We start from the raw sequence: 16,869 nt of genomic DNA, 5'->3' as shown, positions 1-16,869 counted from the left end.
GAGGGGGGCTCAGAGTGTCAGATGTTAAAAAACGCTGCATTCGAAAGTGGAGGATACAGAATACTTATTTGGTGCTCCAAAAACACAATCATTTTTCATCTGTTGTGACAATTTTGAGCCTTCTTTTTAAAATCTGACTCTTGCAAGTTCCCTGACTGTATGATGCAATACTAAATTGCTGTGGTGCCTCTATAATTGCCTTTTTAGTCTGCACATTTCAACTCTGGCATATTCTGTGCTTGACTTCTCATGCTGACGATACCTTGTCAAGAGTGAGGAGAAGGATCTCACACAGTCTTTCCCAACCTAGTAAATCTCTCAACGAGGTCTGAACAGAACTATGAGAACCAGACAGAGGAAACCATCTGATCGCACCAGAAAAATGCATGGTCATGTGTATCACCTGGCAACCAAAACTAATCATAACTATTAGAGCATAATACTCTTTGACACACCTTCATAAGGGCTGAGGCAGAGGCTGCTCACCTGAGCCAAACCTCAGTGCTGACAGACACCCACAGGCTGAGAAGCATGACTGACAGCTTTGTGAAGCCAATACACTGGAAACAAACAGCAACCATGACAGTTGGATCAGTCTGAAAATCACCTGTAGCTTTTTTCAAAACAACCCAGACAGCTTCAAACCACACGTGGGACTATCGGCGAACAATGGTGGCGACTCTATTTTTCCTTTTTATCCAGTTTCACCTCCAGTAAATAGCTTCCAAGACAAAACATACACTTGCCATCATCTCTGTAGGCTTGGGAAATCTTATACCAAATAAACACAGACAAGTGCACAAGAAAGAAATACATACTCGCACCACATGTGACGCACACCTGCATGTTTAACCCCCCACTCACCCCTCCCTGGTTGCTCACCCCTGTCCCAAGGGGTTGGGGAGATAAATGAGCTCTTGTCAGACACACACACTGACAGGGATAATGATGAATTACATGTATATTAGCACCACAGCCCGAGGACTCACTCCTCTCACATACGCACACACACGTGCACAAATATCTGCACTCACACATCTGCACACAGGCCCCACAACGATCCAAATCTTCTTGCACCTTAACAGCAAACAACAAAAGAGTCCTCGTCAGCTGAATTCTTAAAGTGCACACTTGATGACAGGTATTTCCACATCAGGATGGCCACAATGCTGAGCTTTGAGCCCGGTGTCAGTCACTTCCAGTCTGGACGGGTCAGAGGTTAAATACTCTTCAGTCTCGTTAAACCCGGCCACAGAAATAAAGAGACAGTGAGACAGAACAGAGAAATAGCTCATTGTAACTTCCTTCCTTATCCCTGCAAACCCACGTTCCACATAACTTCATTCACTGAAAAACTGGAGAGTCAGAAACTATTTTCGTTTACAAAGACCAATGCAAACTTAGATACAAGCAACTGATTGAAGAATGTGAGGATTTTCTGCCTTTCCCTGTTTTGTATGACTGTCAAATGTATATCTTTGTAATGTGGACTGTTGGTCAAGAAAAAAAAGATGTCACCTGGGGCAGTTGGAACCAACTTTTCTTGTTCTGTCATTTTCAGAAATTTCTTTGACTAAGCAATTGATAAATAAAAACAATCATATTTTTCAATAATAAGATCATTCTTCGCTGAATCCCCTTAGCTTAGCTTCTCACAGATGGCCTTGAGATTGGCCTGGTGTGCTAGGGCACTTAATGTAAACACAGCAGTTCTTGAAACCCTGTTCTGTTTTGCTGAAATTCACCAACACATCGTCATCAAAACTATTTTGTGTTTTTCTGACAGCATCATGAAGCCTTCCAAAGCTGTTGTCAGCTGTAAGCAGATGTTTACTCTATCAGAAGTTTTAGCTTTATGAATGGACTGGGTAGTGTGATAGTTTCCTGAGCTGCGTTCTATCCGCATCACATGTCAGCACATTAGATAGGCATCAACTCTACATGGTATATTGTCCATTTATTGATTTATCACTAGGCTTGACCAGTGTCTTCGGTAGTTTTCCGTGTGGATTCAGGGTTAAGACCTTGAATGAATGAGCCTACATGCACAAAGAATACAGGCCCAGGTGTGTGACTGCCGCTTCCATCGCATCAGCAGTCAGTCAGCAGGGCCTCCTTGCTAATCCTCCGCCATCACTCAACTGGATCTCTGCTCTAATCTTGCCAGGCATAAACTCAGCAGAGGGGCACTCCTCGCTTTAAACTGAGACCCTGACAGCTAACCTCGGCCACAACACCCCTGGGTAACTCTACACCCTCCCCGGGGAGCAACCACAATACCCCTGGGCCACAGCGATGAGAGAAAGACCTCCTGAATATCCGAGACACTTCACACCTAGAGAGAGATTGAGGGATAATATGATGACTAATTTTTTGGTTTGGATGTTCACAGTTGTTCTAATACAGGCACACTTGTCCATGCACAAGCTAATGGAAAATTACACTTTTCTCCTGCGCTATCTTAGCAGCTAAGTGAACCAAACCAAAACCCGCCCTTGCTATTAAAGAAAACTTTTCAAGGTTGTTTGCCTGATTATGTGAACCCATTCAGCACCAACTGGCAGGATACAGCCTACATTACTCTTAAAAAGGGGGACTGGCTGGTTTCCAGCTGTTTAAAAGCATACAATAAGCAGCCCGAGGCTGTCAACTGGACCCGTTATGGCTGATAAGTGTATGGTCCCGGACACAATGACCGGCAATCAGATACATGCAGACAAAACATGTTACATTCATGTTAAGGTCAGGTATATGGAACAGGAAATATGCGCTCTGCTGTGTCATGACTTATATAGAACTAGATGAACTACATACATTATTGTCAACTGACTTTTTTCTGATGCAGGAACTGTAGTTTGTTCATATGGTCTATATTCTGCCTGATAAACTGCACAGCAAGAAATAAACTGAATGACATACTGCTGGCTGTCAAAAATAAAGTAATATAATCAATAATCAATTATTAGTTAATTGGCTAAAACATGCAAATCAATCAGTATGGACCTCTGATATATAAGTGACAAGTTAGCATGGGCTAGAGTGATAAAGAAAAACCCTTTAGTTTCTTGCAAATTTCTAAAAACGAATGTACAAACGATAAGTGTGATGATCATGGGGATCTGTCAATTATGGGCTCAATCAAGGTAACAGCGAAAAGAAACACAAACACACATGACCAGCAAAACTCCAACTGTGGCTACAGGACGTCAGGCCATTAGAAGAAAGAGCTCAAAGTAAGAGGGAGTTACATTTGTGACCCATAATCACCCATGAAATAAATTGTTAACGAAAAACATTTATCAAAAAAGTATGACAATATAAAGGCATAAAATAAACAGAGAGAGAGAGGGTGATGATTCGTTGTGTGGTTACACAGCACACTGTTCATCCACCAGGGCACCAAAGAAGCTAAACACTTTGTAATCTTGTGTTGTGTTGTGGTGGTATGTTATTTGATTCAATGTTTTGCTGGAATATTCTATGTTGTTATGTGTTATGCTATGTTGTTATGTTATACTATATTGTTTAACACCATGCTATGATTTGTTATTTTATGTTATGTGGTGTGATTATGCCATTTTATGTTTAGTTAATAAAGATTCTTGTTCTTCGTCTTATGTTATGCTATACAATATTATGTTACGTTATGCTATGCTATACAATGTTATGTTATGCTATGCTATGCTATGCTTTGTTGTGTCATTTTATGTTATGTTGTGTTAAGACTGTTACGTTAGGCATGTTTTGCTTTTTTGTGTTATGTTATGCTACGGTATATGTTATGTTGTAAGTTATGTTATGATACGTTTTATATCATGTTTTGCTATTTTATTTAATTTTATGCTTCATTATACAGTATGTTATATTATGCTAGGTTATATGTTATGTTATGCTAGGTTATATGTTATGTTATGCTACGTTATATTTTATGTTGTACTATGCTATTTTTATTCCATGCTAAGTGCTAGGCAAGTTATTCTGTTATGTTATCTTATGTTATGTCATGTTAAAATAAATAATATGTGTCTGTGGCATGCTTGAAGAATAATTTTCCATTAAGAAGATATTAATAATCAACACTATCATTGACAGAGAGTTGTGAAACCACATCTTGGGCAGAACATGTTTTAAGCAATACAGTACACACAAATCCAAAGGGAGAGATCTGACTTACCACTTCTGTAGGACGGAAGTATTTTGGGTCCACTTTTACGTATACCTTTCCTGTCTCCAGGCAACAGCCAACCTCTTCCACATCCTTTCCTTTCCACCTGGAAAGACACACATCTTAACTGGAAGGAACATTTTCCCACAGCTGCTGGAAGGTTCAGCTATCAGTTCCTCTACCCCCCAATTATTTCTTATAGTTTGTTTCTTAAACGTCTTGTGCAGACAAAACATGTCACCTGTCTGTTTTTCTGAAACCAACACAGCAGGCTTTACAGTCCCATACACATTCACCAACATGTTTGTGTGTGTGTGTGTGTGTGTGTCTGTGTATGTGTGTTGGGGTGGGGGTGGTACTGAGATATGGCACCTAGCAGGAGATAGTTTCAACAATATAACCTCTTTTAGCCATGGGATGTGTAACATCGATGGCTTCATCTATCCATAAATGTCCCGTGATGGCTCTATTCACATGTGACAGAACTGCTACAGAGAAAGCTGCTGCTTGACTCACTCAGACAAAGAATTATGGATATGTATGTTTCAAAGTGGTTAGTGTTGTGTTTTTTGTGCACTCACACAATAGTCTTCCCAACATGTTTGAAGGCCTTTTCCACAAACTCCCTCACACTGTGCACCTCCCCAGTTGCTATGACGAAATCCTCTGGCTCCTTCAGTTGCAGCATCATCCACATAGCCTGAAAGAGACAGACAGATAGAGACAGGCAGGTTAAACCACTGGGAGATCATAAAGACAGTTCGGCGCTCAACACTGGATCCTGCCCAACTTGGTCCTGACAGACAGGAAGTGAACCTGTGACCTCTGAGCGAGGCACTCGCCCGTACCTCTGTCCTGACGTCACCACGGGGGCTCATGGGACAAATATCGTGGGAAAGGAGGACAGAGCACTCCCACAGGCCCACTGTGCTGCTGGCACACACAAAAAAGTGCACGTGGCCATGAATGCACATGTACCTATGCATGCTAAAAACAGATCGTCACACAACTGACATGGTCCAACAGTTTAAAACGACAGATGAAAAGTTAATAGCAAAGTTAAGGAGACGATAAACTTCTGAAATAAAAATAGGCCAGCATCCAGTTCAGACTTGTGTTCACCATTTCCAAGTACACGGTTCAGGCAGTATTATTATTAGTCTATATACCCCAGTGAAAGCTGATAGTCTAGGTCCCCTAATGGACACAGCACTATATTAAACAGCCAGAGAGGGCATGGTTCCATAATATTTATGGTGAACCAGTGCCAGCAGGTCAAAGCTGCTGACCTCTGCCACGTCTTGACTGGTTAGAAGAGACTCGCCAGGGACATAAAGACAGACCGACAGACAGACAGACAGACAGACGCTCACATCTGCACATGCACTGACAAATAAAAGCCTGTCACAAGCATAGACAGGTTTCATGTGATAGAGTATGGGTGGGGATGATTTATATTTATGGACTCCGATTCTGCAGATTGATTTCAGCTCTTAAATCTATCTGGTTCGATTTCTTAGCATACATACTTGAGCAACAAAAGAAACTAACTAATGATCAGTTTGTGAAATGTTGGCAATTAATTTAATAGCTGACACCTAAATGATTTATCATTGCAACTCTGCTTAAATGTCAATACATTCTGTGTATAATCTCCAAAGAATTACCCTTTCAATTTCCTCAATTCTAGATACGCAATCATGAAACTGCAGACAGAAAATACAAAAATATACAAAAATGTTACTTCCTGTTATTTCAACAGTCCTAATGCTTTAATTGTTGCTTCAGTTTATACAAAGCAACTTCTGACAGTTGCTTCAGGTAAAAATCAATGGTTCAGAATCACTTTATATTGTAAGGGGGACAGGTTAAAGAAAGAAATAGCTCAAGTGATTAAATTAGGAGTTTAATGCAACAGGTTCTGACTGACATTTAGTTGGACATCAAACACCCACTGAAGACAGAGTGACACTCTCACACACACACAGCAGAAAGGTGGACGGCTGAGGAGTTGGTTTCCTCTCTGTCTCTTCTGAGGTGACTTAATCACTTTGCCTGTCTCTCTCTCTCTAAGGAGAACATTAGCACAGTTTATGTGCTCTACTTGGATTTGTATTGGATGGCGTGTGCATGTGTTCCATTCAGCCACATCAGGATGTTTTATAGGATACAGTTGGACACAGAAAAGGCTGGATGTCTCCCTCTGCACATTTAGCAGTTTGTGTGTTCCCTCTGCAGTCGTACGAATATGTATCTTTTGCAGACACACTTGAAAAAAGACTGATGTCCCAGCAGGAGAGTCAATGTTTATTACACGCCACAAAAAAGGACATGAGGGAAACACTCTCCTGATGATTATTCTATTTTTTAGAACGTGCTACCAAAGAATGAACTAATCAGCCTTTCGCACCTCAAAAATATATTTTGTGATTATCTTGCTGTGTGTGTTGATTGTGGTATTTTAGAAGCACATGGCTGCTCTATAACACACACACAAACATACACACATGCACACAAGCACGCAGCAGGAGTGATGGAATGCTCCTCCTCAGGGAGGCGAGGCCATCCTATCTCAGGATCGTTCAGGGTCACCTGACCGCTCAACGCTGATGGCTCCCCTGAGCCTGACCTCTCACCCTGCAGCCCCTGATGAACACACCAGATTCTCACACTGCTACATAAGCCAATAATAGCACCTCGGCGTATGAGTGACAGTAGGATGAACAAATCAAAACATGCTCATGTTTCCACAATCAGAATACCATCTGAATCTGTGTTTCCAATTGTTTCCACATTTTGTGTTTGCCAAGTTGACGGAATAATTAAATCATCTTACAAAACCATTTTGTTCAAAGGAGTCCTAGGAAGCTCTTTGTATTCAGACAAAAGTTATGCTACAAGGTTATTCACTAAACCCCATTATGTGTATCCTTAAGGTCTAACAAAAGTGTCAAGGGCATTCCTCTCATCAAACATTTGCAAGCTTGTAAGCATTTTAAATCCTGCTTTATTTATACCAATGCTTACTAGCTTACAGTTTTTTTCTTCTCTGCCCCAAATGGAGCATTTATGCATATTTTGTCATGTCCCTGCCACCTATAGATCAGTGGAATATTGTAACACAAGTGTTAAGACTGTGTGTCACTCAAAACTTGGATAACTGATTAATCTTATATTTTTTTTTAAAGCAAAATGACGAACACATGATGACTGAAAAACTTTGATCTGCTTCATTTATCTGACCAAATCCAAAATCCGAGAATGAATCCAAAAACATGATGTGTTAATAGTGAAAATATATAATTCTTTGCAGCCTGAAATATAACACTACAACATAAACAAAACAGACCATAGATCTAGCCTGAGAATTTAATCAGAGGTGGATTCATTCAGCCATTTCCAAATAATTCAACCTTTCCCTTCTCAGTGTGGGCAGTAAAATATCAAACACTGACATCTACACTGTAATACTGTTTGGATCATCTGACTGGCTGATTATTTGAACTTGTAATGAAGCAGGCTCTTTTCCTGCGGACCACACTGATGAATGTGAGGCCTGCAGTAAACTGGATGGCTGTGATGATGGGAGTTGGGAACGCAGCTCGGTTTCTCTCACAGCCAGAGAAAATGTTTACGGCAGGAGGTGAGTGACATGGCCTCTGCTGATTTTTAACCAGGAAATGTGATAAATAATATAAGGTGTGTTTTTCAGCTCATTGTAGAGGGAATAGAGCGCTCTGTGAAATCATGTGATTCATTCCTCTCACACCCGTTCAGGCATAACAGCTAAGTACTGGCTTCACTGCGTGTATTCCCACATTTTAACTCTCATCTTTTTCTTTTCTACAGCCCCTCTTCTTTTGCTTGCTCCTTTTACCTTTTGCCCCTCCTCTCCTCTCCTCTCCTTTCCCCTCCTCCTTCCCTCAGGACTGCTCTGCTTCATTAGCTATCTGATAAACAGCTAAGAGGTTCAGCCCTTCACAATGAACCCGCACCTTCCTGTTCACATGGCCACAGGATGACCCCCATCACACACTCCACACTCGACTCCAGCTAAGAGACGGAGACTGACCCGTGCAAACCACCTACAACCCCTCCACCTGAGTTATACTCTGACACACACAAGGGAAAACCTGAATTTCAAACATTGTGTTTTGTTTGGGGACGGTGCAAAAACATGGATGTATATTGTGCCTGTGACATTTTAAGTTTCTGATGTGCATGTTTTCAAATCTGTACTTTGGTTTCACCTCCTGTTCCCATCTCTGTCAGTTTGACTAGTAAGTGGCAGAAAACTCAAATACAGACAATTGGTTCATACAGCCGTTAGATCTGGTTACAAGTTGGTGAAATACTCAAGTTTGTTTCAAGTATAACAATTTAAGGGTGAGCAATATGATAATGTAAGTTTTAGTTTATAGTTAAATGTATTATTCATATAGTTATGCATTTGTTTTTATAGCAATGTGATTAAGGATTTTGATGTCAGATATTTAGTTAGCAAAAAATACTAACAATACTAGCAAAGACGGTAAAAAAACTTACAAAAAATGTTAATCCAAATGTTTCATTTAGGGTTTTTAATGAATTTAATGAGATAAAATGCTGTTGATACTGAAATGTAGGATGAGAAGATAAAAATAAACTTGTCAAATTTATAATTGCATCATATAGAACTAAGACATTTCAGGATTAAGATTTCTGGAGAAAACAGGGTCACTTCAATACAGTAGGAGTTTTCATGGCTTCAGCATTCAGCTGTGGTGGCTGCCACTTCTTTTTTTCTCAAAGTGTATTATATTTAATTCTTTCCATATGCCTCAGTCAGATAGAGCACAGATAGAGCACAACCAAAGCTACGAGGCTGCGGGAAAATCCCTGGTACAAACCGACGGCAGCCTGCTGACTCAGAACTCTCCTGTATAGGTCACACAGTGAACTCTCACCACTGAGATATGCTGTTTCAGGCAAAAACGTAATGTGTATGTAAGAGAATGTAATATCTTTTTTTATCAATCTCTATAGATTAACGTTTCCTAGCTACTATTACAGAACAGCATCTCTAAACATACACACAAAACTCCGAACCACTGAAGAGGATCATAGTTTAAATGATGATTTATCTCGATCTCCCTCCTCTGCAGCCAGCTGACCCATCCATCCTCCCCTTTCCCCTCCTTTGTGTCTCGCCTCCCTCCCAGCGTCCCAGGCCGTTACGGCCCCTCGGTCCTCTGTCTCTGGCTGCTTGACTACAGCTGACATGTGGAATGGCTCACAGTAAACACTTAATGGAGCTGCTATTACGGCCGCAGAAAGCCATCAGCCCCAATCACTGCCTGCTAATGCCATTAACCCCAGGGTTTCACACACACATATGCACAGGACGCAGCTATCCACATGTGGGCAAAACGCACAAAACATACACTTTCTGCCTCAGCCACACATTCAAACATTTGACGAAGCCGCTTTTGCATGAAACCCCAAAAGAACTTGGCATTCATTCAAATTCCTGCAGAAATACAAACAAACCTTTATGCTAAACCTTGTAAATTTCAAACAAACTACACATATCATGAACAGATTTGCTGCATTTACTTTCCTATCACTCAAAGCCACCTGAGTCAGACTGTTAAGCCAACAGATGGTTTATTCTCACAGAATTTAACTTGATAGTAGCACTGAGAGTTTGAGATTCTGCAGGTTCATGTCTTCTACACTACTATAGACCTCCACCAGATTTGGCTTTTCCAGACCATTACCAGCTTAAGAGGTTCTCAGCTCTGTTCCACAACATGCTTGCACAGCTGCCAGACAAGAATGTAGAAGCCTGAAAAATAATAAGAAAAGCGTTCTTATTTTGGCTTGGGCCAGAGGGAAGCCTTGAATTGGACCAGACACAGCTCAAGCCTGCCAGCCGCACCTCATACCACTGACAATGAGAATAATGACCTGCGCTCTCAGATACGAGATATTCATGTACAAAGACACGAGCACATCACGATGCAACGTCACATTGGGGCTCCAACGTGCCCTCGCTCTAGTACGTCATGAGTCGTGTTATCAGCTGGTCTTTTCGTACCCACATCCATCAAGGCTACTACTTCCCTGACACAATGGCAATCAATGGCAGCCATCTTGTACTTGTACTGAGATTAGGCAAATAGTATCGAAATTACAACTCCTGAATGACCTAGGCCCCACGACTGATAACAGACTGAGGTCAGCTAACCTCCTACTACTGTAGATGTTTACATATGGCTATATTTAACCTCAACATCTTCAAATTACTAAGTGAGTGCAGTTTGATTTTCATCGCAACTATTTAGAGAATGACAAATGTCATGGGTCACTTCCTCTACAATCTCCTACATGGAACTCAGTCTTGACTCCGGTTTTAGATTTTTAAAATGTATTTAAAATTCGGCTAAAGGTGGAATCTCAATCATATTTTATCCATATACAACTACAGACAGTACTTGTTTTGTACTGCTTTTTATATACTATTGTATAGACATTTCAGAGTTCATTGTTCAGATTAATTGATGCTGTCATTAAAGTGTTCCATTACCCAGTCCAAGTCACCATGGAAAGGCTAGTGGAGTGCTATTTGTGTTGGCATAGTTAGGCCTAGCTAGGGAGGGATCTGTCACAGATTCTGACTGGTACTCACAGTAGACAATAGTGCTGAATGTTCATCTTTCCCTTTTAACATTAATGGCAGTGCTGTAAAAGCTCAGAAAGCGAACTGACCAGACAATTCGCATACGCCGCAGAGTGCAGGATAAATCCTATTTTTTTTTTGGTCATTTTGCAGGATATTAAACCCTCTTAACACTAAGATAATCTACAATACCATAAAGGACTTTTTACTGGCATATAGGTGAGCGATTGCGCGAGACTTATGTGATAAAAAAAACATAGACAACAATTTAGATTTTTTTAAAAGCACATTTTTTCCCACGTGTCAACTTCCATCAACACTTAAACACTTGAACAAGCTGTTCATTTGAACCACAGTGGACATACATAGAAGAACAACTAATATATTTTTCAGACGATAATCTTCATTTTGATTTTAATTGATAATAAATGTAACGGGTATTCAGGACATACTGTATTTCTAGGGCATCAGTAATATATCTGAGCTTACAGTATATGGTGACTTGTTTATTGCCTACCATCTGGATTCCTGTTCCTGTTGTCCAACCAACAGTAAAATATGTTATAAACATGTACTAAGTTAGCCTCTACTAAAACACTAAATATTCCTAAGGGTAATGTGTCCTCTGATGCACAATTGGAAGTCTGCAAAGAATTTCAGGTACTTTCTACTAAAATTCATGATGTGTCATAATAGTTGTTACAGTAACACAACAGTTTAGTCTAAACTGTTGGCTCTTTAGCCGGCAACAACAGAGGTGCCGTCTTTCAGTTTCATTTTCCCTATCATACACATTCTTTGGAAATCAGTTGATCACCTCAGCCCTGCCTTTTTGCTCACGTGTCTTCTATGTCCCCTTAAGGGATAAAACTGTTCAGTGCACCCCTGTAGGAATATAAAAAATATGCAGATTTGTGTCTAAACTTAACCTTTACTATCATGTTGAACATATAAAACTGCCCTATATGTCTGCAAGGCATTGTGTTTGCACACTTACTGTATGTTAAATATGTTGTATAACTTATAGGACCAGGTTGACAGAAGAGGCAGGTGGAACACTATCTGCTTCATGTAGATAGTTTACGTTTACCGCCATTTGACAGGTTGGCATGTTTGTCATCTGAGCAATACAGTGTGTGAAGTTAAATGTATATGACTGACAACACAGTGTGTGTGAGTCTGCCTGTGTGTTAGACAGCATTCCACAACAGTGCAGGATAATCCCAAACACTGGATTAGAGAAGAATGGACACGTCTGACAGCTTCCTCTGAGACTCTGCACTCAAAGGATCCTTTTGTTCTTTGAAGGTCTTCACTTTAATACATGACACACACCTTTTCACACACACGTACACACACCTTGCCTCTGGCCTCTGAAGAGATATTTGTTACTATCAAAATGCCAATTGGCATCTCATAAACCAGGTGTTTTGGGTCCACCCTGCCTCTCTAAACAGCATATCAATTAACAACTCCACAGCACTGCCAACATAACACTGACACACAATCACTTCAGTGTAAACATTTTGACACAACAGACAGGCAGGTTATTACAAGTCTGCAGGATCATTCCTGCTTTTCTGTGGTTTCTGATTCAGGCGGCTCACTGTTAAACCTCAATACTTCTTAAAAAAGGTGTCCATATCGCGTATCATACAGTGTTATCGAAACTTGACACTTCTGGCACTGAGCAGCATCAAATTAGTGACTGTTTATTGTGTGATCTAATATTTCCTGATCTAAATCAGGAAACATTTTTAACATTGAAGTATAATCCCATAAACTATTTCCATAAGCAGTTCAAAAGGATTTGGTATTTTTTTAGTGTCAGTGCCAAATCTAAGGTACTTATGTAGGATTGCAAAATCCCTGGAATATTCAAGGTGGGAATGTTTCATTGGAATTAACAGGAACAAAATGGAAAAATATGTTGTGTTTTTTGGTGCTTAAGCTGTATTCACCATGTCATGAGCAGATATAAACAATCCCTTAACCATATCATTAGCACAAATGATGGCTTGGAAATGAATACTATTAATTTTTGCAGTGTTTTTATTTTTTTTTATTTTTAAAATATTTTTTTGGCCTTTTATGGCTTTATTGATAGTACAGCTGAAGATATGACAGGAAACAGGGAGAGAGAGAGGGGGAGTGACACGCAGCAAAGGAACCCGAACCCGAACCTGGGTCCGCTGCAGAGCCTCGGAACATGGGACGCACGCTCTACCAACTGAGCTAAACGGCACCCAATTTTTGCAGTATTTAATGCAGTATAATCCAGTATAAATGCAAAATGCAGTATACATTTAATGCAGTATAAATGCAGTAAGAGCGTCACGATTTCAAAATCGACCGAAATTAAGTCAAAATCTCGAACTTCGAATTAAAAAATGGGATCGTTGATGCTGCCACACCCCCATGTCACGTCCGGTCGGCTTGCCAACCAGAAAAAAACACACACGGTAAGTGTTGAAGTGCTGCGAGTCAACCTCCTCTAACTTAGCTACTAGCTAAGCCAGCAGCTAGCTACAGCCAGCCAAATGATAGCATGGTGTTGCACCATTCCTGTTCGGAATCGTGGTCAGGAAGCACAGGGGAGATGATTTCTTGTGAGGCCGAAGTTTGTGTTTACTGTCGGTGAACCCCCTTTCACGTGTTAAGATGGTCGGGAAATAACACCAGGGAGCTCTGCTGTATCTTGAAGAGCCGTCGCCTTTATTCACAGCCAAACTGCAGACTGTATTGTACACTTTACTGCTGTCACTACTACTGCTACTGCTTTCGCTTTTCCTTCCTCTGCCATTCATTCACTGTCCGAACGTATGCATGCTCCCTCACTCTCGCTCGCCCACTCACACCTTACGCACGCACCTCACGCACCGCCCTATTCCTGAAAGGGGCTCCGCCACTCTTACAACAATGGAGACCCATCGACAGAACATAAACCCCCTCCTCTTTCACTGAAGTCGCAGGTATGGAAGTATTTTGGATTTCCAGTAAGCTATGTTGACAAAAAAGCCACAGTTTGCAAGCTCTGAAGAAACTAGATGGCAGGTTATTCTGTTTAAGTTTCCAATTTATCTGAAGATATAAGTTATTGTTACATTATGTTGTTAAGAAATGTTTTAAATTTGACAATGTAGTGTGGTGCATTGCGAACAAAGGTCAGATATTATATATTGCATAAAAGTCTAGTCTAAAAATGGCATAGCAGCCTGTGCTTTAAAAAAAATAAATGTAAAAATCGAGAATTGAATCGAACCGTGACCTTAGAATCGAAAATTGAATCGAATCGAGGATTTGGAGAATCGTGACACCCCTAATATGCAGTATTCATTTAAATTCATGCTACATTTAAATTCATAACTAAATAATATCTTGTTCCAGCTGAACATGTTTTCACTGTGTATGTCTGTGAACAATACAAGCAAGCAAAACTATTTAAACAGGATCACACAGACCATATATATATGAAAAAGTAGTATAAAGCCTTTTGAGGCTCCAGAGGAAGCTGCATGTAATCTGATGTTTAATCTCCAATGATGTCACTCAGTGTCTAGGTTGCACTGTGGGTAATGCAGGCTCCTATAACACTTTTGGGCTCTATGGACAGTTTATAAACAAATTATCAAAATGTGTAAAATTGGTGGATTTACCCTTTAAAATAACTATGTGTAGTAGGTCTTTAGATACAAAAATATCAGGACTTCTTCATGAAATGATGTTTTGAGAAACTGTATTTCCTGTGACACTACTCACATGCAGCTCTGCTCATAAATACTGTAGGCCGTACACTGGACTCTGGTGATCGCCCATAACAACGTAACAACACAAAACTCATGTTTCTCAAACTGGGCCTGCAGAGACATTCAGTCTGTGGCTCAGTGACTAAGTCCTGCCACCCATTATAAACCAGTGCAGATAAACCAGCTGGTAAAAAAAACCAAACATTTGAATGTATCTCAGTTTAGCACAATGAAGGCCGACACTGTTTCACCAGGCAGCCAGAGGGTTCAGATATGAAGTTGGAAAGCAGATTAAAAAGCAATGAAATGGAGCCTGGTGAGCTAACATTCCAGGAGTTCCTGAGTCAAGAAAGTTTCAACGAATTAGTTTTCCGGTCCAACATATTTTATGTGACTCTGCTCAGTTATGTTCGACTCGCATATAAGGACTAGGATTTTTTTATTTCTGTGTCTGCCTGCTTTCACAATCCCTGATGGTCTTGTAGTGAGTCAGTAAAGGGCAGGGGTGGGTTTGGCAGGACCGCAAAGCAGGCCAGACCGAACCAGACCATACCAGGACAAATCTAATAAAACTGGAGAAGGCTGCGCCAAACACGTCAGGGCAGACAAGTCCATATCAGCCAAAAACAAGACTGCTTTTTAGCCTATTCTGCGTAAATACAAGTAAGAACCTCAATCATTCAATTTAGCTCTGCATTTACACACACACACACACACACACACACACACACACACACACACACACAGACTGACATGCTAGTACGCACAGCTAACTTTCCCAGGCTCCACCTCAGGGAGCACACATCATCCAAATGGCTGCTATGGAGCTGTGATTTTTAGCAGAACTGTTTTTTTTTTTTCTTCTACCGAGCCCCCTATTTTTAGAGATGGCTGAAATTATTAAGCCCTCTCCCCTTCACCCCCACACACTCACATACGCACACTCTTCATTCTCCTCCTCCTCTCCCCCTCCCTCCTCCCCTCTCCTGTTGTGTTTTGACCAAAAAAGTCAGAGACTGCAGCGTTTTTCCCTGTCAGACACAGGCTGTCTGGACGCTGAGTTGAAGACAGACAAGGCTATATTTGCAGTCTGACTTCATCCTGAACGCACAGAAACACATGCACACGCGGCTGTAACATGGTCGGGGATGACGCAGAGACAACCGCACCTCGCCGTTGTCTGTTTCACTCTGACCATGCTCTGCTGGCGGAGCCTCACAGCAGTAGTCAACCTCAGAGGATGCTCTCACTCCGACAGTCAGCAGCCTGTTACCCTTAAGAGGTCACAGAGTCTGACAGATGAGGGAGATTTCAATCGGTCATAGCGAGTCCAAAACATTTGATTCACACAGAGTTGCTTCTGGAGGGTCCCTCAGGTATTTTAAATCAAGACTGCGTTGGATGGGGAGACAATTTAAAGGAACACACCGACTTTTGAGGATTTATATGCGCTAGACAGTTTATTTTCAAAACTATCACTTTTAAAAAGAGCATATAAATCAATTTTCATCTAGATTTCATGCTTCTCCGCAAGCATTGTTATATATTCATGTCGCAATAACAGACTGCCACAGTTTACAGTAAACAAGGTCCTAATTCTTTATTTGGTTAAAAATACAGAATAAAATTGGAAGAAAATACCAATTAGCTTCTTCTTATGTACACACAATCCATTTAATAAAGTTCAAAACAAAAAATAGTTAAAGGAATAGTGCACGCTGTCTGGAGAGCTAGAGCTGAGTGGTGATTAGCTCACCTTAGCATAAAGACAGGTAGCAGGACAGTTCAATTACATGCCAATCAAAGGCTTTAACTCCCCCCGAAACATGGGCGAGTTTTACTTTACATTCTGGGAGCAGTCTTTCCAGTGTAATCTCATTGAGGTTGCCAGCTCTATAATGCTAGCGCAGGGATTATATCAGATCCTGTGCTCAACAGCTACATCTGGCAATGGCAAAGCAGCTTGATGATGCTTCAAATGACTGCAAGGGATTTATTGTTTGATAAATTACTTCTGAACTACAAAGTCACAATTGTGTTAGTGATTTCCACTAAACTTCTAGATTTATTAAGTTCTTAAAAATTGAATTACAATTCTTTTCTAAAGGTCCACTGTGTAGGATTGAGTGGCATTTAGCGGCGAATTTGCCAGAAAAAAAAAATGTTGTCATTTTATTGACAAATATAGTCGAATGGCTTGTTCAGGGGATTAGTAAGACAAAAAGAAAAGAGAAACTGTTTTGGAACTTCTGTCAACGGCAAAAAATCTCTTTTCCTTTGAGCATTTAAATGTAACA

At 40.6% G+C, this 16,869-nt stretch overlaps 1 protein-coding gene across 1 annotated transcript in view; it reads right to left on the bottom strand.

Annotated features, from left to right (window-relative positions):
• The window catches only part of gmds (GDP-mannose 4,6-dehydratase), a 165,747-nt gene that overhangs the window by 32,758 nt on the left and 116,120 nt on the right, over positions 1–16,869 (bottom strand). The window contains exons 8-9 of the mRNA XM_030433532.1: positions 4,747–4,865; positions 4,175–4,271 (exon numbers count right to left, since the gene is read on the bottom strand). Of these exons, the coding sequence (XP_030289392.1) occupies positions 4,175–4,271; positions 4,747–4,865 (216 nt within the window). The remainder of the gene's footprint in view (positions 1–4,174; positions 4,272–4,746; positions 4,866–16,869) is intronic.

The sequence above is a fragment of the Sparus aurata genome, chromosome 11, assembly GCF_900880675.1.
Source record: "Sparus aurata chromosome 11, fSpaAur1.1, whole genome shotgun sequence".
NCBI lineage: Eukaryota > Metazoa > Chordata > Actinopteri > Spariformes > Sparidae > Sparus > Sparus aurata.
Note: the sequence above shows the minus strand (reverse complement) of the source record. Positions and strands in the feature narration are given on the sequence as shown.